The sequence below is a fragment of the Aythya marila genome, assembly GCF_965140915.1.
Source record: "Aythya marila genome assembly, chromosome: 5".
Lineage (NCBI taxonomy): Eukaryota > Metazoa > Chordata > Aves > Anseriformes > Anatidae > Aythya > Aythya marila.
This window is the reverse complement of record NC_139046.1, coordinates 55,550,492-55,575,587: the sequence shown is the minus strand read 5'-3', so window position 1 is coordinate 55,575,587 and position 25,096 is coordinate 55,550,492. Positions and strand designations below refer to the sequence as shown.

Genomic DNA, 25,096 nt, shown 5'->3' with positions numbered 1-25,096 from the left:
GAACTAGCTTCAGATAAATTACTGTCTCCAGATCTTTCTGTATGTTTTGTATTATTGGTTCAAATGACCTGAAACCTTTAAAAGACAAACTTGGCTAAAAGTAGCTAAGTTTTCCCACTAAGGGTAATTAAAAGTGAAAAGAAAACAAAACAAATAATATACGTTAAAAATAAGAAAAGGCTATATTTCCTCATTAGACAAGAAGTACAAATTCTATCATATGTTGTAATTACTTGGATGTTTGAATTCTTAATAACCACATATTTTGTTAATTGTTAATAACCACATGAATTGTCAATAACCACATATGCTCATTGGTCTACCACACATGTGCTGCATGCCTCTTAAAGGTCTACTTGTTCATATAACAATTTTATACTCTGTGCACCTCAGACTGAATTTTTTTGGGTCACAAGTTTTTAGCTTTCTACAACATGAAGTAAATACTTCTTTGACATATTTTATTTCTTCTGAAACTGAATGGATATTTTTACTCCTACTTTTTTTTTTTTTTTTCTTTTTCTTTCTCATAATAATACAACTTTTCCAATCTGTGAAGTTGAACATTAACAATTTGCATATACTCAGAATAGATGATGTTCTATTAAAATGCCATTCTGCTGTGGAAATAATTTTATTAGGAAAGTTAGGATTCCATTTTATTCTAGGACACCTTTTATAAGATCTGTTCATGAATTTATAATAAATACGTATTTCAATCTTTTTTAACCCACATTGTTTAGAAGATGCGGTGTATGGTATTTATGAAGAGTATTCGTGTGTGTTCATAATACAGTTGTGCAGCTTTTCATACCCCTCTCCTATTTTAGTGCACAATGTACTTAGTGAATGATTAAAATAAATTGATGTAACTTTTTATGACCTGCATAGTCTTCATTTAGGGTACAAACTTACTGAATTCGTTTCAAGAATTCTATAATTGAAGTTTTGCTACAGTAGTGATTTCTTTTTTCTCTGTCATTACTCCCTTGGGATAGTGATGGGAAAGCACAATGTGATCAGAGCTCTGCAATTGAAACAGACAGAGAAAAATGAAGGTAAACTCTGTGGTTGCTTAGAAACGTATAAATTTTGGTCCAATACTCAGTGTCCTTTGTCACTGAATGATTAATGAACATGCAATGTTTATTTACTGCAGGAAATTAAGGCAGTAAATAAAAGCACTACCGCTTTTATTTATCAGGGAAGTCTACAAGGGCACAGAGCAAGAAATCTACGATGAGAACAGAGAACCAAGAAATAGTTTATATTTCTTGTTTGGATTCAGCACTACAAAAAGAAGGTTTGAAACGACATGCATTAGAAGTATTTGATGTGAAAAAGAGACAAAGTACATTCTTACGTACAAGTAGTTGGCCTTTGGGAGAAAAAAAAAAAAGAAAAACAAACAAACAAACAAACAAAAACCAAAACCAAAACAAACAAACAACAACAAAAAAAAGCAACACAAACGCAAGAGCTTTTGGGAAATGATACACGGAAAAGAGCTCTGCAGAACTCTGGTTCTGTACAGAGACTTTCAGGAGCCAGTCACAGGGAAAACATACCTGGGCGAGGCCAAGAAACAAATATAATAATTATCTAACAGATTTTTATTTGCTTTTATTTTTATTTTTAATAAAACGTAAGTTACCATTTCATGGTCTTGAACAAACCTAAGATGATTTGAAATAATCAAGATGTACTACAGGATATCCTACCTACTTCTGGCTAAGAAAAGTCATGTCAAATTTCATGACAACAAAGGTGTTGGCAGTGTCTAAACTAAAAATCAGCTCGTTTCATTTGTCCTGTCTGTTTCCTATTTGTAAACAACATTTCCTCTGTATTCATTCCAATGTATACTATACTAATTAGATTGAACATGCATACAAGAAAAATTGACATATGTTCATAACTGCCAATTTTAAACACCTACAGGAAAGGTTAGCCATACAGACCATGAAATATTGCTTGAGACCAACAACTTGCCATTTCCCTTTATCTTTTGTCTTAAAAACTGAAATATTGCATGTTCTTCTCTAGTTAGTCTTTACTACAGTAACTCTTCCAAGACAGAAATCACGTTTTTTGTTGTTGTTGTTGTTGTTGTTGTTGTTGTTGTTTTTTTTCTACCAGAGAGACAATTAGAGGCTCTTTGCAAAGCTCTGAGAAAATATTGTAGAAATATTAGGTTTCTAAGCAACATCTGATTTTTAAGCATATTCATTTAAGCTCCCATTTTTTTCTTTTTCCCTTCCCAATATCTTTTTCTAACAAATGGTACGTGAGAACTTGTGCCGTGTTCTTGGCTTTGCAGCCAAGAACAGCCTTCACAGCCTTTTCCTCATCCACCCAGCATGTCACTTTGTCATAGAAGGAGATCAGGTTCCTCAAGCAAGACCTGCCTTTCACAAACCCATGCTGACTAGGCCTCATTGCCTGGTTGCCCTGCAAATGCCACGTGATGACACTCAAGATAATCTGCTCCATGAGCTTCCCTGGCACTGAGGTCAAACTAACAGGTGTATAGTTCCCTGGGTCTACCCTCCGGCCCTTCTTGTAGATGGGTGTCACATTTGCTAGCTGCCAGTTGACTGGGACCTCCCCTGATAGCCAGGACTGCCGATAAATGATGGAAAGTGGCTTGGCCAGCTCCTCCGCCAGTTCTCTCAGTACCCTCAGGTGGATCCCATCCGGCCCCATCAACCTGTGTACATCCAAGTGCTGTAGCAGGTTGCCAGCCATTTCCCGGTGGATTATGCTCCCATTCTGCTCCCCATCCCCTTCCACCAGCTCAGGGTGCTGGGTATCCAGGGAACAACTGCTCTTGCCACTAAAGACTGAGGAAAAGAAGGCATTAAGCACCTCAGCCTTTTCCTCATCTCTTGTAACTAAGTTTCCCCCCGCATCCAGTAAAGGATGGAGATTCTCCTTAGACCTCCTTTTTGTGTTGATGTATTTATAAAAACATTTTTTGTTATCTTTAATGGCAGTAGCCAGTTTGAGCTCCAGATGAGCTTTGGCCTTTCTAATTTTGTCCCTGCACAGCCTCGCAACATCCTTATAGTCCTTATAGTCCACTCCATCCTTACAGCGTGGCCCACCCTCTTTTCCAAAGATTATAAACCCTCTTTTTTCTTCTAAGCTCAAGCCACAAACTAATCCTGTGACTTTTTAAAAATTGTACTGCAAGATCTGTTTCTACTAGGGATAAATATCACACTGATTAGTTTCCTTGCTTGCAGGTGTGGCTATCCTAACAATTGATTTTGTAACTCATCTCTCAGGGCTATTCCTTCAACAGACACTAGAAGCACAGCATGGTGAAACTTCATAGACAGCTTTTTGCATATTAGTGTCAATCTTACTTCTTATGTGAACAGAATAAAACTATTAAGATTACATAGTATACCTATTTTTCAGTTGGAAAAATAGCTACACAATTAAAGGCAAGACAAGACTGACAAAACTATTTCTAGCTTAATTTTCCAATAAGGAGTATTACCCAGCAAGGCACAGTGAATTTATATGCCCCTATGGTATTCTTTCTCTAATTTTACAGCTATTTCTACAAAGAGGAGATTTTGTCAAACACAGATTTAACACACCTCAGAAATTTAAAATGTAATGGAAATGTGAGTCCCACAGAACATAGAATTGGTCTTAAAATATAATAATTATTGAGAGATTAAATGATATAAATCTTAATCTTATTAATCATGTTTAGAAATACAGCCTACTTTCTTTATCTGTGAATTATAATGCACTTAGAAGGACAAAGGGAATAGGGTTAAGGTTTAATTTATCTTCAGTCATGACAAATAGTTCAACTCCTCAAGACCTCTAACTCCAGTTGGAGTCTTCCTCTGCTTTCTCTCTTCTCATTTTCTCAAAATACTAATTTGAGCCATACTGACTAAATGGCTAAATATACTAGCTGGTAGCAGCAAAAAAATTACACCCTCTCCCCCAACTCAAAATAATTAAATCCCCACTTATATGGAGAAGTGCATCTTTTCTGTGTCTTTCATTGCATGGTTTGACATAGAAATTTGGCACTTTCTCACGTTGAGCAATGTTTTAATTTCTCGTTTTTGCTGTTTTAAAGTATTCACTTCAGTAAAAAGATTATTGAACCTCCTTCCACAAACAGTCTGCAAAGCTCTACCTAAACTAAATTGGATTCCATCAAATGTTTCCTAACTTTCCCAAGCAGTAACCAACCTCCATTTGGAGTTAGCTCCAGCTTCAGAATTTTAAATCTTATTCTTTCATATCCTTCTTCAGATTTTAGTAGGTAGGGACATTTTCTTCATCTTTAAATATAAAGAAAGCTGTAGCATCAAATTATGCACTCTTCTGGATATGCAATTTCTTTGCCTCTGCCCCCTCTAGAGGTTGTGGCAGAGGGGAGCTCAATTATGATTGAATAAATTATTAATGCTTGCAATAAATGGGTAATAAGAATAGCTTTTTACAATTTGTTGGGTGCTAGCAACAAAGTGGGTAGGTCAATCACCTAGATCTGTTTTCCAAACATTTCTTCATGCTGCTACATGCTAGTATGATTGCTATCAGCAAGCTACCCAGTTACCTCCACAGAAGTTTGTTGTGTTTGGAGGAAGGCAATGTGCTCAGTAGTTCATTCAAGAACCATTACGACTGTCTTATTTTTTTCCCTATTTTTTATATTGCACCTTCAAATTAGTCATGGCAGTGCAATATTTTTTCAACTACTTTACTGAAAATATACTCTGAGCATAAATTCTCTCTCTCATTTTTCTGTTTTATTTTCCTTCCTGTTTTGTCTTATTTGTATTGTTCTATTTGCAGCCATAGTAAATGCAATTGGGATTTATGTTCCAGCTCTCACCATGCTGCATGGATGAGATTTTTGACTTGCTAAAAGCAGAAGACTTAGCTTTCTGTCAGATGTGTCATGAGAAGAATAAAGCTTGTGGCTTGCCTAGACTGGTAGCGCTTACCTACTTTCAATATTATATTGTCATCTCTTGGTGTTCAAGCTAAATGGCTCCCTGAAAGTTCTTATTTTCCTTTCTTTTCCTTTCCTTCCCTAATTAAATGTAGCATCTGTGACAACTGTACCCAACTATTTTTGGAAATGTTGCATAAACAATGTTATGCATCTTGCTGTGCTGCAGCAACTCATCAACTACAGAGCTGCATGAACAAATCACATCTTTTCCCACTTCTTTTCTTCCCTGAAAAGCTCTACAAGTCCTTTTAAGTAATCTTTAACAGAAATCCAGAGAGTATACCTGCATGGATTGACCACAAGGACAATTCACTCCTCTGTGCTTTAAAGTAGAAAATAGCTGGCTTATGATATATGTGTCAGCTTGGTTAGGAAAAATAAAGCACATTGCTAATCATTTAAGGTTTTCATACAATCTGGATTAAAACCTGATTTCTAGGATAAATTGGCTTACATCTCGAGAATCGCACTCCTGGATGCTCTGATTTTCTTCCTTTCTTGAGGTCATGTGAAGATTCTCTTTCTCTGATGAGGCATTTTGCTAGACATAAGAAATAAAAATAAAATTAAATAAACAGTTATTATAGATAAAACTTCATAGAAGTCACATTAGAAAATCAGGAGAACCACGAAAATCAGATATTGCAAATTGTTAACTACTTTATATACTGCGTTTTCATCAAGTTTTATTAAAAAAAAATGCTTTAACATGCATTCTTATTAAATCATTGTTTTATAAAGGATTACTTCTGCATAAATAAATGTCAGGACTTTCTATCTGAAAGCTGACCACACAAGAAATGACTTGGTGGTATATTGTTTTGTATTTTATTAAGGAAGATCAATGCTTAATAACGCAGTACAAGTGAAATTACTTTTTTTTTTTTTTTTTTTTTTTTTTTGTACAAAGATTTGGAAGGGGGTTAAAGAAGAAAAGAATTTTGAAAACTCATATTTCTCTGCCTCTTGCGGATTCCGGGACACATTTAGGCATTGAGTTTAAGCATTTTATGAACTGCTTTAGATTATTTCTGCTGCCTACAGTCTCTGCCTGCTGGGACCTCATGTCAGTGTGAGTTGGCAAAATGTTCTCCATTTCATGCCTTTCATTTACCTCCTTAAACTCAAAATGGACTTCTATATGGAGCAGTTACTCTACAGTCTAGGCTATTGCTTCATATAAGCAGCAAATTTCCTTCCACTGAAATACTAGATGTTTTACACTTGATTTTCCACATTTGCTGCAACTTCTAAGGTTCAAAGAGGCACAAATGAGAAAAATATGCACTGCATTTTCTAGAGAGCTTTTACTAAATTTGTACCTCAGTAGTTTTTAATTACCTTGAGAGCTTCACAATCTTGTGGCCTTAAATAGTAGAGTATGGTATAGCATGATAAGGAATTCTTTCAATTAGAAATGATCCCTAAAAATCTGAAAAATATATCACTTGCACTAACTGGAAATTCTAATGTGCGTATGAATGCTTGTATATTCTGCTGAAACTAAGTAAAATAGCTGGATGAACCATAATTTCATGAGATGATCAGTATCAGCACCCTACTATTAGTTTGGCAGAATTACTTGTTTAGAAAGTATTCATCTTATAGTGATAATGACAGTTTTTTTTTTCACAAGCTCTTTCTCTTCTATCTGCATTTAGAGGTCTAATTCAAAGTCCACTGGAACTCACAATAGTAATGTGCATGACTTAGCAGAGATTTAGAAGAATTTCCCAAAAATATATTTGCTAAAAAAAACCCTCACAACTCTATGACTTGTTCTTTCAGAAAATTCTGCTAGAATGTATTCCAAGAAAATACTTAAATTCCAAAAGCAACATGGACGATCCTCTGTTTTTGTTGATGTTTGTTTTTGTTAAGTTTCAGATATGGGATGGGAGCAAGGAACATATCAAAATAATTTCTCTGTGAAAAGTTTGAATTTCAGACATGAGTTTTGGAATGCTGAGCCATCCTTTCTCATGTTCCCTTATACTGTATTGAATTACTAATGACTATAGAACTTTTAAAAGTGTTGCAGAACAGGAGAAAAAAAATGCACAGGTTACTGTTTGTAATATTTCTTTGCTTATCAGCTCTTCAGTGAGGAATTGTTAGTTTTATAGAACAGATGACTATCAGAAAAATGATCATGAGATGAACAGACAAAACAGATAAATACAAAAATTGTTTTGTGAAATAATGAATATAATCTAATGTCTGATCTTTTATCCATATTGAGTTATTTGCCTGTTTGGACTGCAGTAATTACAGTTCTGCAAATCTAAATTTCCTCCTAACGAAAATGAAAGGAGTATGCACAGTGAATGATTCACAGTACATATAATACACAGATTAACCTGACTTGTTGACTACCTGCATCTTTACATCCACATAGGAGGCCAGAAAAATCAGCCAATTCGAACCCTTATTAACAGAAGAAAATATATGTCTTTGTATAGACATAGCTTTCTCAGCACGTTGAACTAATTTCCACAGAACAAGGGGAAATGTGAGTTATTTAGGTGAGACTATCATCAAGGAAGCATTTTCCCAGTGTCTTGTTTTCAAATACTACTTCCAGAAAAATGAAAACAAAATTTCCCATTCTTATCCTCTTTAATATTCAAAATATTTGAGTGTAGCACTCCATCCTAAAATTATCACCTTTTTTCTCTCCACAAATAAATTACAATGTTTTTCAGTTTTCATGCAACTGCTTAACCACTTGAGCAGCGGGCACTACTCAGACACCAGCCAAAAGTCGGTAATGGCAACAGGTCTGATTCATTTGATGCCTGGTGCCTACTTGACAGTCATCAAGTCTCTGCTATCCTCTGCCACACCTCTGCTATTGCACAACCATCATCTTCAATTATGTTTCATACGGTTACCCTAAGCTGACTGCATCTGTACGTCTTCTAGATTGAAATGCCATGGTCTTGCAGTGGTCCAAGAAGTATACCAGAACCAGGAAGACCAGGTGGCAGAAGGACAGAAGACAGGAACATGTCTTGCCAGGCTCTGGCTGATTCCTGGAGCTTTAAGTTCTGTGCTTACTTCCAGAATCACATATGGCGTTCCTGTATTTTATGAAGGTAGATTTAATCTATAATGCTTTGACACTAAGACTGACATCTTACATGAAACCAGAGAGAAAATAAGTTGATATAGATAAATCAATATTTTTGAAGGCTTATCTGCTTGCCGATGATGTGGAAGTCTTTGAGGTAGACTTTGCCAACAAGAATCTTTGTTATTAAAAGTTATTTCTCCTAATAAAAAATGAATATGCTACTTTGCCTGGATTAAGCCTGTTTACTAAAAAACAGGTTACCTAATAAAAAATCCACCAAATATTCTGCAGCAAATTGTTCTGGAAACTGTTTTGGAAACAGTTTCTGAATTCCTTCCCAATTTGCCTGAAGACTTCAGAACCCTCCTCAAAGCTTTTAAATCCAAGATTTCACATGTGAATATTTTATTATAACCATTTTTTGTTGAAGTATTTTAGCAATTGCAGTATCTCCTGGTGTGACATTACAAATATGACTAAGAAGTGAGCTTTAAATTTCAGATATTTCAAGTAAGCACATCTTTTACAATGCACTTAGCACATACACTTGCTGATTAAATCAGTTGGTGTGTGCTTTGCTTGCAGCCAAAATTCCAGAATACTTATGACGGGAAAGCAAGCCAAACTCATTATTTCTTTCCGTTCTCTTCCAAAGTCTGTATTAGAAGAAATGACAGAGCCCACCTCTGAGCCCACCCAGAGCTGCATGCCTTTGAAATTTCCTTCACATATACTTCATATATTTTTCACTTTTAACATGCTACCAACTTTCCTCTCAATGCATTCATTTTTATCATAATGTCTTCTAATCACTGCTAAAATCCTACAAAGTTAGATCAACTGAATTCCACCTTTCATTATCTCTTTTGACTTTGATACACAGTTCAGTTCTTTACTATCTTAGACATAATCTTATCAGATCTTTGTTCTTCCCACGTGGCTTTTTGGCGCGACTGAATAACTCTTACTTTCTCTGGTCAACGTTTGTTGATGTTAGATGTCAGACTGTCAGGCCTGCTTGCTGGATGATTTGCCAGCATAAATTAGGACATTTACTTCCTGTCATTTAGGCCATCACAGGTTAATGTTTTCTACACTAAGGATTTCTGGTGGTATTCAATTTCCATATTAAAAGAGGAATTTTATTTTAATTAAGGATACTCATACGGATCTAATAAGAGGATTGCATGGCATTTTGAATGAGATCTAAGATAATTTTTCCCCAGTGACAGACACTGTCATTATGATAAGCATATTCATAGAGTGTTTTGATAAATTTTAAGTGCTGAAATCATTGGAGTTTGCCCAGAAACACTTGTTTACTGGCCCACTCTCCAAACATTCAAAACTACCTATGGCAAAGACTTGCTAGCTAGTTGGCATGCCTGGTCCCTCTGGCTGTACTTTGTGACATCTGTGTGTCATGTTGAGCAAGGTAAGCATGAGAGTCCCCCCTGGGCTGGGCGGGCTTCTATTCACCTGCCTTCAGAGGGATTGCTAACCACTGTCTTCAAAAGGGACTACAAAGAGCTCTGATTAACCTAAACTATACCTAAAGCCGAAGTTGTCCCCTCTTTCCAGTGCACTCAGGAATTTGTACTCTTTTGGGAGATGTCTTACTCCTTTGGGATAGATATGATTTATTGTCATACCTAAGAAATCCAAAATTGCTCAAGGAGTTGCAGCACTAAATGTAAAAACCTACAGCACATTTATGTGTAGCAGGTGGATGAAGTTGTCAGACTTTTCTGGGCAAGGTATGTAGTACAAGAGCCAAAAATATCTCCTTTCCAAAATCAGTTCTGTTTGACTGCTCCTGGAAACCAGGGACTTGGTCTGCACACCACACACAGGCCAACTGCAACATAATGCCTTCATTTTGTTCAAGAAAAAGGCATCAATCCTACGATCTTTCCCTTCCCCCTCTCTTTTTAGTTGCACTATTTGTAATTGCAAAAGTATTGTTATTTTTGGATTGTACAATAGACTTTTTAACCTGCTCTTCTAGCCCTTTACATTTCAGATGTTTCTGCTGTAGCTCTCCACAACAGAAATCACAGTTAAATATGCATGACTACCTGCAGAGAATATAAGGCAAACCATTGTACCACGTTTCTTTACATCCTGACTTGAAAATCTTTCACAGCATAACCAACACATAAAAATAAATGACAAGTCCAATACTAATAACAGTACATCATCATCTGTATTTCTATGACAGTGATGGTCATTGTATATGTGTATATACATGTGTAGGTGTATACAACAGAACTAACTTTACTACACTGTCAGTATTCAAAAGTAAGTGGGAGGAGATAAGCTTTTTTTTTTTTTTTTTTTTTCCTATTTAATCCATATCTACAGAGTTACATTAACAAATGGCAATTCATCTCGAAGGACTGCAAATCCTACAGAGTACTAGATCTTTACATTTCTACATATTGCTTCTTAAGCAAACAAAACTCCCCTCAATTTTTCATTTGCACTATATTCAGACATCTTTAAGGCAGAAAATAGCTGTTTTCTGGTACATTATGCTGATGCTGAGCATTGAGCACAACATCAGAAGTTTGACAAATAATCTAGGGCAACCTCACTCCCCATTAAAACTGAAAATTGTTAGGACATCTTTAGCATGGATGCCGAAAGAATGCATTTCTCATTTCACGTGGATTTGTTTTGCTTGTAATGAAATTTCTCTGAGATGAACATTCATGATAAGCTCAAATGGCTGAACATCCATCAAAAGGAAAGGATTTCTTCTTTCAAAAAGATCTTTGAGATGAGAGATACTATATTTAGAAGATAATTTCCTGAATCATCCTTATCATAACATTACTAAATGCATATTTTTCCCTCACACGTGGGCTTGCCTCTCAGTGGTATATTATACTGGACATTAATATGGGTATTAAAGTTTTAACATGTTTCTTTGTTAATTGTTCCAGGATTCTTCCTCTCTTGAAAATAATATAATAAAAAAATAGATGGAGGGAAATAAATAAATATATAAGAACTCATACAGTCACATTGAAAAGAGACAGGTAAAGTATGTAGATGATTTCTAGCACTGTTTGTAGCATTTGCTTCTACATCAGAAGTCTCCCAGTTAAAGTGCGTCTCCCTAGGAGATAAAAAAATAAAAATAAAAATAAATAATAATCATTAAAAACAAAACAAAACAAAACAATGTATTTACTTAAACACCTCAAAACAAGGGGAAATGACTCTAACAACCTTTCTAGAGGAAGCTAGAGCTAGTATTGTGCTCCTTGAACACCAGACTGCTGGAAGATAAGTCTACTCTCAGACACAGGTGCAAAGCACCCTCTCCCTCTCTAGGGAAACCAAGCACTATGTGTAGCCAACTCACAAAAGTGGTTATATTAAAGATGTGAAAGAGGTGCAGAAGATGAAAGTAGTGACAGTTTATCTTCCTCTGGTAATACAAGATACAGTTGCATTTTCAATATGGAGTCAAACTCCATTACCTATGCACAAAGCATGTAGTATTTATGTCCAACTGCCTCAGAGACAACCACAAGGAGCTGGTGAAGGAGATAAGACTTGTGGCAAAGCAACATACTTGTACAGAAACAACTGGACAGCTATTCTATTGCTTCTTAATAAGTAATGGATGCCTATTCAAAGCAATTTCCCAAATTCCTAGCTATGCACAAATAAAAGAAACCACATCTATTTATTATTATGCTCTAAATTCTATTTTTTTTCTCTAATACAGCTTATTTTGAAAGCACTATGTATTTCACATAACTTAAATACGATTTCTAGTAGAACCTTAAACCAACATTTTCAGTTGCCTGACTTCCTTGTAACAAGTGCATTTTTTTCTTTGCATTTCCATGAAAAAAGAGACCATGAAAACATATGTGATCAGTTTTCTCGGGATCAATACGAAGGCTTCTATAATGATCTACTCTACCTCAGTTTTCAACGCAGTCAAAAAGATGCATTTACCATTTCCCTGCAAACAAGGACTCATGATAGAGAATACTTAAGTCATGTGCTTTAATTAGATTAAGCAAAAATAAACAAAAATCCAGAGAGACAAACGGAGAAAAAGAGTTAGAATTACATGAATTATCTGAAAAAAAAAAAACAAAAAAAACCAAAAAACACACAGAAATACTGCTCCTCATATTGACCTTGTGAAATCCACAAATAATAATGTGCATTAAGCTGAAGACAAAATATCATCTCCTTATCATACAAGGAACATGCTTGTATGAAATATCTGATAATTAAAAATACTGAAATTATTGGAGACAGTGGTTAGGTTGGCTGTTCAGGAAAACATAGTGTTAAGAGAACCCCATAAAACAAAGTTTTGGACTCTGGTGAACCTAAATATTTTCCTCTGAAATTACATTTTAACGGATAATGACCATCATAATAATCTAATTAGCGTACACACACCCCGCTTGTGCATCCACATTTACATATTATATACAAAGATCATATTTCATCCTATATAATATATTCATTTAGATATAATTTAGTGCATTTATATATGTATGTACTCAAGTGTGAAACAGAACACAACATTAAGAGCAAATGCTATCAGTGTAGTTACTAATTTACTTTTTTTTCCTCTAAACAGGATATGATAATGCCCTGGTTCTTATTCTTTCTAACTTGCAAGATAAAAAGAAAATTCAATAAACACTGATGCAATGAAATTTTGCATTACACACTCAAGTAACAGAGAATGGAACTGTTAAAAGCATTTCAAAGAAAACTTAAAGTTTAGCATAACTGTAATACTGCTATCCACCCTCTTCTCTGGAGCACTTGGCACTCTGCATACTGTTTAGATATAGGCTATAAAAACACACACTTGTGTCTTGTGTTGAAAGTTGTGTGCATGTTAATAGCCATATGCACTTAAGGAGATACTGAAAAAACATTTCCATTATTTCTGACGGCAAAAACAATCTGATCATTTTATAAGTCTGACAAGGTGACAGTTTCAGCAGAGTTAGAGGCAGTGATGGGTTTGTTCTTTTTTTTTTTTTCTTTTTTTATGTGCTTCCCAAGTTTTCCTCTAGCAGACACAGTTATTGTTGAACGAAATGTTATTATACTTGCTGATATCTTTAGATTTGAAGGTCACTGCAAGTTCTCAGAAGCATGAATTATTCTTTTTCTTTTTATTTGTGACAGCACCCAATTTATATTTTCATGTACTCTGTGGTTAGCAGAGTAGATGTTCATTTGCACAGAGGAAAGTAAGGAAGCAATTTCCTGTTGTTGTTTGTGTTTTTAACAGGAGTTTAATAGTCCTTTTGTCTTAGAATATTTCGTAACACTAATAACAGCAGCAAGATAAAAAATGCTAGCAAACACTCATGAATGATTCAGCATATAGGAAAAAAAAGAGCTAAATTAACCAAACTCTTGATTGTGAGCCACTTTTTCTGTTCTTCTCAAGTTATACATGCCATTGCAGTAGTTTTCGAAGTAAATGTGTATAATGTCCAGGCTATCAAGCACTTGAAGCAGAAATACTTCAAGCATGACATCTACTCCCCTTTTTGCAGAAGGTGGAACAAAAGGTTTGCCACCGATACTTTTTGAGTCTGTATAAATGTGTAATAAACTGAATGCAAAGCACTGAAAGCTGATTAACCACAGCTGCTTTAGTCTCTACTGGCTCACTGTAGCAATTCTATCTTCTGTTGTTTTAGTCTTCAGACTTCCCACTATCACTATCATTTGTGAATGAAAATAAAACATTTTAACCTAAAATAACAATATTTTAACCTAGAATAATATGGTGAGTTACAGTGTATACCTGCTACTACCTGTAAAACCATGGATACCTCTATACAATAAACCCCCAGTTGCTTGTCCTAAACAGCTTATGGTGACTTGGACTAATTTTACCTCTTTTTCACATTAAAATAAATAAATAAATAAATAAAACCACAACCCAAGAATAGCCTGAAGTCCAAAAACAGTCAGACAGCATTTTCTTAAGGCTCTTACTACCACAGATATTTTCATTCACTCCCATTAGATCCATATAATACCTAATAATAACCCAGCAAAATTTCAGTCTGGGTACATTTTGACAAGCTAAATTTGCTCTGCAAAATCATTCAGGCTGCCACATTTTTTCCTTGCCTGTGCTTTTCTACAGTATATCTCCTTATGAATAAAGACCAAACTAAACAAAAACAGTCATTTAAAGTGCAGCTTGACCTTAGTGATAAGAGAACTAACCTGTATTAGTAAGAAATTTAATACATAACTGTGGAGGACAATCAGGCACATACGGTGTACAGAACAATTCTGCTGCCATACACTTTTGGGTGATAAAAACTTGTGCAGTTAGAAGAAAGATTCTTAATTAAAAAAGATATTTTTAGTCTTCTGCAGATAACAGAACTGAGAACTAAATACATGAAGAAATCTGCAGTGTAAAAATCTAGACAAAATATTTGAGGACAGATGGTATTCTGATATTACTCGAAATGGCACTGCATCGCAATAACATCACAAAAACAACAACAAAAAAAGCTATTTAACTTTGAGGGTCACTGACCACTGTAAAATTTTCCAAATGAATCCTAATTACAAAAACACCTGTGCCCAGTTACTGAATGCTAATCCAATGAAAAATGTAACTTTTAGCATTGAAATTTAGCACTGAGATAATTTCTCATTTACTACCAGTGGTAGGTTAGCCTATTGTTTGTTTCCCTCTTTAGCAGAGGACGTAATTGTGAAGTGAATTTAAAGGACACTTCTCATAGTCTGCTAAACATAATCAGGTCTTTTTCTTTGCTAAAAAAATATCCCAACATGCTTTTCACATTCATATTCTAAGTTCTGTGATTCTATGATTATTATTCATAAACTTAAATTATTCTAATATAAACATCAAGATAATTTTTTGTATATTTAAAAACCTATACAATAAGCCCATTAGAAAGAACATCTTATCAGTAAAAAGCAATGAGAGATCTCAGTATTATCACGTCAGTAAGTGACACTGAATTCTGTATGAAAAGCCAGTGGAAATGCTAAAATAATTGCTTTGTGTGCTTATATGTTGGGGTTTTGTGTGTAAGCAGGTAGGTGTTCCCACAGCTGTCTACATTTTCTGCCTCTCTTTAATCATTTGGCTGATATGTAAAGAGGAGAAAAACAAAAAGACATCTCCTTCTGAAAGGCATCTCCTTTATTGTGAGAATTTCATCCAACAGATGAAATTTTGTGCCTTAAAAAACAAAATTATACTTTGTACAATCCAGTCAGAAAAAGTCTCGTTAGATCTACTCTACTCCATTTGCAGACCTAGCTTTTGTTAATCCTGACTTTTATAGGTGACAGAAATGTTCTGTTGCTATACAATTGCCCTTCTTTCAAGTCAGCTGGGCTAATGATACAAACATGTCATGAAGGTTAGCACAGCCTCTAATGATGTAGTGAAGCGTGAATATTCTGAGGACAGCTGACTGCTGTGGAAAGCAGTTGATAACACATTACGGGTTCGCTTCTGCAAAATCCTAGGCACCAGTGGAGCAATTTCAGGGCAAGCTGAGAAATCTCAGTGCCTTACAAAAAAGGGTATAGTTACTATGAAGTCCTTTGCCTTTGGTTTTTTAATCCCTGTATGCAAACTATTTGCATGAACTTTCTGGACAGAGAATTCCCTTTGATTAATTTCCTGTTCTGTCACAGATTTTCAAGAAAATGCTTATGTAGCAATACAGGATTTCAGTTTGTAGGAAAGGATCTATCAGGATCTCATGGCACTATGGTCTGGTCACTGGCTTACAACAAAGTTGCGCTAAAGGCATTTTTATAATTCATCCTACAGTGTATTCTTAACTCCACAAACAGCTGTTCCATAAATTTCTCTGAAGTGGGTCCTTAAATCCTTATTTATATTACAAAGGTGTGTGTTAGTCATTGAGTGACTTACATTTAAGAGTATAAAAATATCATTATTAAACTACTTCCAAGGCATTTTATTGCACCCAGCACACTGAAACCAACATCACTGACATAAAAGGAAAAGTAGAACAACCTCTAAATTGGACAAGAAAAGAATTACATTTATTATCTGAAACTTCTCAGTAGTTGGCCTAAAAATAAGACTGTATGTATCATGTAGCACATAAATAATTTCTTGAATTACTGTACTGCTGAAGGACTTACTAATAGAATTGCAGCATTCATATCATTAATTGTTTGTGTTTCAACTATAAACTTCAATTTTTCTGTTTCCATAAGTCAACCAAAAGAATTGGGGGCAACTTGAGAAATGATGGGTTTGTAAATGGTAAAAGGTATATAATATCTAGGTATATAAAAGGTATATAATATCTGTAAATATCTAGGCACAACGTCGTTGCTTGAGAAAGGGTCACCTTGACTAAGTTGAATTGCTTATGGCACTTCTATCACCACCTTATTGCTTTTCAACAGAATTTTTGACACAAGTCAGTAACTTTGTTGTATGGACTACTTCACACAAAAGCTGGCTGATCTGCTTCTGCTATTTTTGTCTCTAAATTAATATTGAAACAATTTGATGCCACTCTACCAAGGCTAGTCTAATCTTAAAATTGTGCATTTGAGATATTCTGCTTTCACAGTTTTCTTCCACTCAGTCTGCATTGGGAATTACATGAAACTTTTCCATCTTTGCACTTCTCTAGGCCACTACACTGTCATGTCTTGACAGAAACATCAAGATGAACCACATCAAGATGAATCACGAAAATACATTTGTTTTTTTTTCATGCATCTCAACAGCAGAACAGCTATACTATGCTTCACGATAGCCCAACCTATGATTTTAGTTTCACAAATGGAAATTGAGGTGGCACTACCTTCTCTCCATTTGCAAAACTCAGTTCAAGTTCTAGCCCAAGTACTGACAAAGAAGTACTCTGTGTCAGAGTACTCCCCTGTACTCTAGCATCTGTAATTTTGTGGTCATCAGAGGATGCCAACATGTAAACAGTCAGTTGTTAAGTGATCGAACAGTTGGACTAGATGATATCTGAAGGTCACTTCTAATTGAACTATGTCATCTTCTATTCTTAATAATTACTCTGTACCATACTCCTATGTACCTTTGGTATTCATTCTGTCATACAGCAACTTAAAATGCATAAGCAATTGAAAAGAATTTTCTAAACTGCAAAAATTCATAACTATGATATACCACTAAAGATACTGAATATCTCCTTTTAAACCTTAAAGGTAAAACAGCAGCAGGTATGAAGTCCTCTTAGGTAGAGACAAATCAAGAATTGCTTCTTCTGTACCCACATTTTTAGTTGACAAGTACTGGAAACATTGTTTTCACACTCATTTCCTAATAAAAAAACTGAGCCTGCACAATTCCTCGAGAGTTAGAAGCACAAGATATTCTCACTGGGATACTAGATGTTAATAAAGACATAACCAGTCACCTATACAGAAGAATACTGATACAACTCAGCATAGATATTGAGACATACCAGCTGAGAGGCTGGACTGTGTTCCTGTAGGTTGCACTATCAAGAAAGGACAAGGTTCAAGGGGTGTGCAGTTCCAAGGCATCTTCAGAAAGATTCTAAAATCAGTAAGTTATCAAAAACCACAATATAAGATCCAAACAATTGTAGCTATTCTAAAACAACAAGAAATCTCACTGTCCTTTAAAAGAAAACACTAACATATCAGCAAGGTAAAGTTTCCATCTGGATAGAACACATCTGCAGTTTTTAATTGTGTATAAGATGCTTCTAAATGGCAGGCTATTTCTCTTTTCATGTGTAAACCCCTCCAGAAATCACTGACTTTTTCAAAGGGTCTTGAAGAACATGAAAAAAGGTGTGTTGCAAATAGTTTTCTCTACAGGAAAAGAAATCTGGAGGGCTGTAATCAATTTTTTTAGATTGTCTCAGTAACTAACTCAGCAACTAACTTGGTCATGACTTGGACTTCAAAAAAAACATATGATGGCCATATTCTTCCTCCAGGGGAAAACTTTTGAGTGAAGAACAATGACCCTGAAATTTAAGAAGAGTGGATTTTAGTAACACTTTTCAAAGGAAAATCTTTAATAGATGTATAAAGATGTGTCCTGGTTTCAGTTAGCACAGAATTAATTTTCTTCCTAGTAGCTGGTGGAATGCTGTGTTTTGGCTTAGAATGAGAAGAGTGCTGATAACACCCCGATGCTTTAATTGTTGCAGAGCAGTGCTTATACTAAGCCAAGGACATCTCAGCCTTTGCTCTGTCCTGCCAACGGGCAGGCTGGGGGGTGCAGTAAGAGCTGGGAGGGGACAGACCCAGGACAGGTGACCCAAACTAGCCAAAGGGGTATTCCATACCATCTGACGTCATGCTAAACAATATATAGGGGTGGCTAGCCGGGGGGAGGGGGGCCGGACTGCTCGGGGTTAGGCTGGGCATCGGTCAGCGGGTGGTGAGCAATTGCATTGTGCATCACTTGTTTGTACATACTATTATTACTTTCGTATTATCCCCATTGTATCATCATTATTATTATTGTTATTATTATTTTTGTTATTTTTTTTTTCCTGTCTTATTAAACTGTCTTTATCTCAACTCACGGGCTTCACTTTCCATTTCTCTCCCCCGTCCCAGAGAGGGAGGGGGGAGGGTGAGCGAACGGCTGCGTGGTGTTTAGCTGCCGGTCGGGTTAAACCACGACAGTCTTTTTGGCGCCCAACGTGGGGCCCGAAAGGTTGAGATAACGGCAGATCTGATCAGAGTGTGTTAAACTAAAATTGGTGTAAGGATTAGACCTGCTTAATAGTCACTTGTCATGATGCTGATTGCTTTAATCACAACTCTGCTGCGCCTGTTTTCCAAATTGAGTATTATAGTACATTATTTTCCGTATTTGCTCTCTGTAGTGTTGTTTCTCCTCTCCGGGCCCTGGTTTCAGACCATTATGGTACTAAGTGTTATAGCAATGGCTTATGAGACGATAAGATATCTGGTCATGACTCTAACTTGGTATTTATACTCAGTAACATCGTGGACTCTGTACTTTGGAAACAGCATCTTGGGAACTATTAGCAATTATACCTATTGTTTTTCTCCATTAGAGAGTCAATCTGTGGAGGGGAAAGGGGAGGATATTTTTCCTTACTTGCTTACTCTCCCTTTCTCCTTCACCACCCCTGTATCCTCCTGGGTCACTCTGCCTTCCTCCTTCACCACCCTCTTATCCCCTGAGCTTGTCACAATAGCTCTCCAAGATATTGAATATTTCTGGAATACTCAGAATACCATAGTCTTGTTGTTCTGCCTCCTGAATGCACTTCAGATTCTGCTTAAAGTTAAACAACTACTTATGAAGCTCATCCGGAGATCTGCCCGGAGGCAGTATAGTTGTGGGTGGCAGGGAGTATGGGTGGATATGGGCAGGCATCTAGAGCAGTTGGCACCCCCAGTGTGTTGGAAATTCACCCCTGAACAATGGCAAAATCCTCAAAAACTGGCAGAATGCTTGAAAAAAAGGTGTAATGATTCTGGCAGTTCCAAAGTAACACAAATCATTGTAACGTGCTGGGGCCTGGCTCATGCCTATCGAGCTGCCATTGATACTGCTGTCAACTTAGTGACAGACCCTGCGGCCACTCCAAACCCTGTGACAGATCCAACGGCCACTGTGACCCCTACGGTGGATTCTGCAGTCGCTCCAGTTCCAGCTCCGGCCGCTACTCCAGTCCCAGTTCCTGCAACTGCTCCAGCTCCAGCTCCTGAAGCCGCTCCAGCTCCAGCTCCTGCAGCTGCTCCAGTCCCAGTTCCTGCAGTCGCTCCAGTTCCAGCTCCGGCCGCTACTCCAGTCCCAGTTCCTGCAACTGCTCCAGTCCCAGCTCCTGAAGCCGCTCCAACTCCAGCTCCTGAAGCCGCTCCAGCTCCAGCTCCTACTGCTGCTCCAGTCCCAGCTCCTGCAACTGCTCCAGCTCCAGTTCCAGCTCCTGTAGCCGCTACAGCTCCGGTTCCTGCAACTGCTCCAGCTCCTGTAGCCGCTCCAGCTCCTGTGGCCGTGTCAGAGAAACGAGCTGTAGCAGTGCAAGTTGACCCTGCAGAGGGCATTCCAACCCCTGTGGCAGACCCTGTAACAAAGTCAGAGAAACGAGCAGTAGCAGTGCAAGCTGCCCCTGTAGAGAAGGTGAAAATATGGTACAGAAATTCAAGTCGTTTAGAACGCAGAGAGTCTTCTGCCAATCCAGGTAAGGCTTCTGCCAAAACTAAGTATAGAGATGACGAAGATGATGACGACGCTGGGCCGTCAAGGATTCAGGAGGAGGAAGATGAGGATGCCGAAAGAGCAACAGTAACTACCCGAAGCCTAAACGAGCGCGAGCTACGAGATGTGCGAAAAGATTTTGGTCGCTGTATAGGTGAGCAGCTTGTCACCTGGCTGCTCCGGTGCTGGGACTCTGGAGCCAATTGTGTGGAATTAGACGGCAGGGAAGCCAAGCGGCTGGGATCCCTTGCTCGAGACGCCGGCATTGACAAAGCAATTGCAGATGGAGCACGACCCACCAGCCTCTGGAGGCGTCTCCTCTCAGCTGTGAGGGAAAGGTATCCCTTCAAGGAAGATATTTTATGTCTACCAGGCAAGTGGACCACTATGGAGAAGGGAATCCAGTACCTGAGGGAATTAGCCATACGGGAAGTGATTTATGAGGATCCAGACCTCAAACAAACATCCACAGATCCAGATGAAGTCAAGTGTACACGACCCATGTGGCGGAAGTTTGTACGGAGTGCACCATCATCATATGCCAGCTCATTGGCAATAATGGCCTGGAAAGAGGATGAGGAACCCACAGTGGGTGAAGCGGCTAAACAACTCCGGCAGTACGAAGAAAGTCTCTCCTCTTCCTTACAGGCCTGCGTCTCAGCTGTGGAGAAACTTTCTGAAAAGGTTCACCAACTTGAAGAGAATCTATTGTCCTCCCCACCTGAACCAACCAGTGCCCACCGACCAAAGGAGAACACTTGGGAGAAACTTTCTGAAAAGGTTCACCAACTTGAAGAGAGATTATTCTCCTTCGCACCTGTACAAAGCAGTGTCTCAGCTGTCAGGGGTAGGCGTTCACCCACACAAGGAAGACGATATGGTGGGTACTCACCCCGTGCCACCCTGTGGTTTTACTTACGAGACCATGGAGAGGACATGAGAAAGTGGGATGGAAAATCTACCGCGACCCTAGAGGCACGGGTACGTGAGTTGCAAAAGAAAACAATCAGGAAAAAGGGATTCTCCGAAAAGTTTGCTGCTCCAACTTCCAGCAGACAGTCCTTCAAACACAGAAACGAGGAAGATTCTGACCAGGATTAGGGGGGCCCTGCCTCCAGCCAGGGGGAGGAAAGGGACAATCGAGTTTATTGGACTGTGTGGATTCGATGGCCTGGCACATCACGCGCACAGAAGTATAAGGCTTTAGTAGACACCGGTGCACAATGTACTATAATGCCATCGAGCTATAAAGGACCAGAGCCCATCTATATTTGTGGAGTGACAGGGGGATCTCAGCAGTTGACTGTATTGGAGGCTGAAGTGAGTCTGACTGGGAATGAGTGGGAAAAGCACCGCATTGTGACTGGTCCGGATGCTCCATGTATCCTTGGCATAGACTATCTTAGAAGAGGATACTGCAAGGACCCAAAAGGGTTCCGGTGGGCTTTTGGTATTGCTGCCTTAGAGACAGAGGGCATTAAACAATTATCTACCTTGCCTGGTCTCTCAGAGGACCCCTCTGTTGTGGGGTTGCTGAGGGTCGAAGAACAGCAAGTGCCAATTGCTACCACAACTGTGCACCGGCGGCAATATCGCACCAACCGAGACTCCCTGATTCCCATCCATAAGCTAATTCGTCAATTGGAGAGCCAAGGAGTGATCAGCAAGACTCATTCACCTTTCAATAGTCCCATATGGCCAGTGCGAAAGTCTAATGGCGAGTGGAGACTAACAGTGGACTATCGCGGCCTGAACGAAGTCACGCCACCACTGAGTGCTGCAGTGCCGGACATGCTGGAACTTCAGTATGAACTTGAATCGAAGGCAGCCAAGTGGTACGCCACAATTGATATCGCTAATGCATTTTTCTCCATCCCTCTAGCAGCAGAGTGCAGGCCACAATTTGCCTTCACTTGGAGGGGAGTCCAATATACTTGGAATAGGCTGCCCCAGGGGTGGAAACACAGCCCTACCATTTGCCATGGGCTGATCCAGTCTGCACTAGAGCAGGGGGAAGCTCCTGAACACCTGCAGTACATCGATGACATTATTGTGTGGGGTGACACAGCAGAGGAAGTTTTCGAGAAAGGGAAGAAAATAGTCCAAATCCTTCTGAAAGCCGGTTTTGCCATAAAACAAAATAAAGTCAAAGGACCTGCACGGGAGATTCAGTTTTTAGGAATAAAATGGCAAGATGGACGTCGTCAAATCCCAATGGATGTGATCAACAAAATAACAGCTATGTCTCCACCAACTAACAAAAAAGAAACACAGACTTTCCTAGGTGTTGTGGGGTTTTGGAGAATGCACATCCCAAATTACAGTCTGATTGTAAACCCACTCTACCAAGTAACTCGCAAGAAGAATGAGTTTGAATGGGGTCCTGAACAACGACAAGCCTTTGAACAAATCAAGCAGGAAATAGTCCATGCAGTAGCCCTTGGGCCAGTTCGAACAGGACCAGATGTAAAGAATGTGCTCTACACTGCAGCCGGGGAGAACGGCCCCACCTGGAGCCTCTGGCAGAAAGAACCTGGGGAAACTCGAGGTCGGCCTCTGGGGTTTTGGAGTCGGGGATACAGAGGATCTGAGGCCCGCTATACTCCAACTGAAAAGGAGATATTGGCAGCATATGAAGGAGTTCGATCTGCTTCGGAGGTGGTCGGTACTGAAGCGCAGCTCCTCCTAGCACCCCGATTACCGGTACTAGGCTGGATGTTCAAGGGAAGGGTCCCCTCTACGCATCATGCAACTGATGCTACATGGAGCAAGTGGGTTGCACTGATTACTCAGCGGGCTCGAATAGGAAACCCCAGTCGCCCAGGAATATTGGAAGTGATCATGGACTGGCCAGAAGGCAAATACTTTGGGATATCATCAGAGGAGGAGGTGGGTCGTGCTGAAGAAGCCCCACTGTACAACCAGTTGCCAGAGAATGAAAAGAAATATGCCCTGTTCACTGATGGGTCCTGTCGTATTGTGGGGAAGCATCGGAGATGGAAGGCTGCTGTATGGAGTCCTACGCGACGAGTTGCAGAAGCTGCTGAGGGAGAAGGTGAATCGAGTCAGTTTGCAGAAGTGAAAGCCATTCAGCTGGCTTTAGACATTGCTGAACGAGAAAAATGGCCAGTTCTCTATCTCTACACCGATTCATGGATGGTAGCAAATGCCCTGTGGGGATGGTTACAGCAATGGAAGCAAAACAACTGGCAGCGTAGGGGCAAACCTATCTGGGCTGCTGCATTGTGGCAAGATATTGCTGCTCGGGTAGAGAACCTGGCTGTGAAAGTACGCCACGTAGATGCTCATGTGCCCAAGAATCGGGCTACTGAAGAACATCAAAACAACCAGCAGGTGGATCAGGCTGCTAAGATTGAAGTAGCTCAGGTGGACCTGGATTGGCAGCATAAAGGTGAATTATTTATAGCCCGATGGGCCCATGACACCTCAGGCCATCAAGGTAGAGATGCAACATACAGATGGGCTCGTGATCGAGGGGTGGACTTGACCATGGACGCTATAGCACAGGTTATTCATGACTGTGAAACATGTGCTGCAATCAAGCAAGCCAAACGGTCAAAGCCTCTTTGGTATGGAGGACGATGGCTGAAATATAAATATGGAGAGGCCTGGCAGATTGATTACATCACACTCCCTCAAACTCGCAATGGCAAGCGCCACGTACTTACAATGGTGGAAGCAACCACCGGATGGCTGGAAACATATCCTGTGCCTCATGCTACCGCCCGGAACACCATCCTGGGCCTTGAAAAGCAAGTCCTATGGCGACATGGCACCCCAGAAAGAATAGAATCAGACAATGGGACTCACTTCCGAAACAACCTTATAGACACTTGGGCCAAAGAACATGGTATTGAATGGGTGTATCACATCCCCTATCATGCACCAGCCTCCGGGAAAGTTGAACGATACAATGGCCTGTTAAAGACTACCTTGAAAGCAATGGGCGCTGGGACGTTCAAAAACTGGGATACGCATTTGGCAAAGGCCACCTGGTTAGTCAATACTAGGGGATCTACCAACCGAGCTGGACCTGCCCAATCAAACCTGTTACGTACTGTAGATGGGGATAAAGTTCCTGTAGTGCATGTAAAAAATATGCTGGGTAAAACAGTCTGGGCTACTCCTGCCTCAGGAAAAGGCAAACCTATTCGTGGAATTATTTTCGCTCAGGGACCTGGATATACTTGGTGGGTGATGCAAAAGAACGGAGAGGTCCGGTGTGTACCTCAAGGAGATTTAATACTGGGTGAGAATAGCCCATGAACTGAATTGCACCATGTTAAATAGTATATTATACTGTATGTTTTCACTACCATGATTACTATAGGTGACTAATTAGAATGTATGGAAAAGAGTGTAACCTGAGCATGACATAAATGGTATGGAATAAGGGGTGGATAGATGTCCTGGTTTCAGTTAGCACAGAATTAATTTTCTTCCTAGTAGCTGGTGGAATGCTGTGTTTTGGCTTAGAATGAGAAGAGTGCTGATAACACCCCGATGCTTTAATTGTTGCAGAGCAGTGCTTATACTAAGCCAAGGACATCTCAGCCTTTGCTCTGTCCTGCCAACGGGCAGGCTGGGGGGTGCAGTAAGAGCTGGGAGGGGACAGACCCAGGACAGGTGACCCAAACTAGCCAAAGGGGTATTCCATACCATCTGACGTCATGCTAAACAATATATAGGGGTGGCTAGCCGGGGGGAGGGGGGCCGGACTGCTCGGGGTTAGGCTGGGCATCGG

General features: G+C 39.1%; 1 protein-coding gene across 1 annotated transcript in view; it reads right to left on the bottom strand.

Annotated features, from left to right (window-relative positions):
• LUZP2 (leucine zipper protein 2) overlaps positions 1-25,096 on the bottom strand; it is a gene marked incomplete at its 3' end in the record, with an annotated part of 190,675 nt that overhangs the window by 6,123 nt on the left and 159,456 nt on the right. Inside the window, exon 10 of the mRNA XM_082761376.1 lies at positions 5,454-5,540. Coding sequence (XP_082617502.1) covers positions 5,454-5,540 — 87 coding nt within the window. The remainder of the gene's footprint in view (positions 1-5,453; positions 5,541-25,096) is intronic.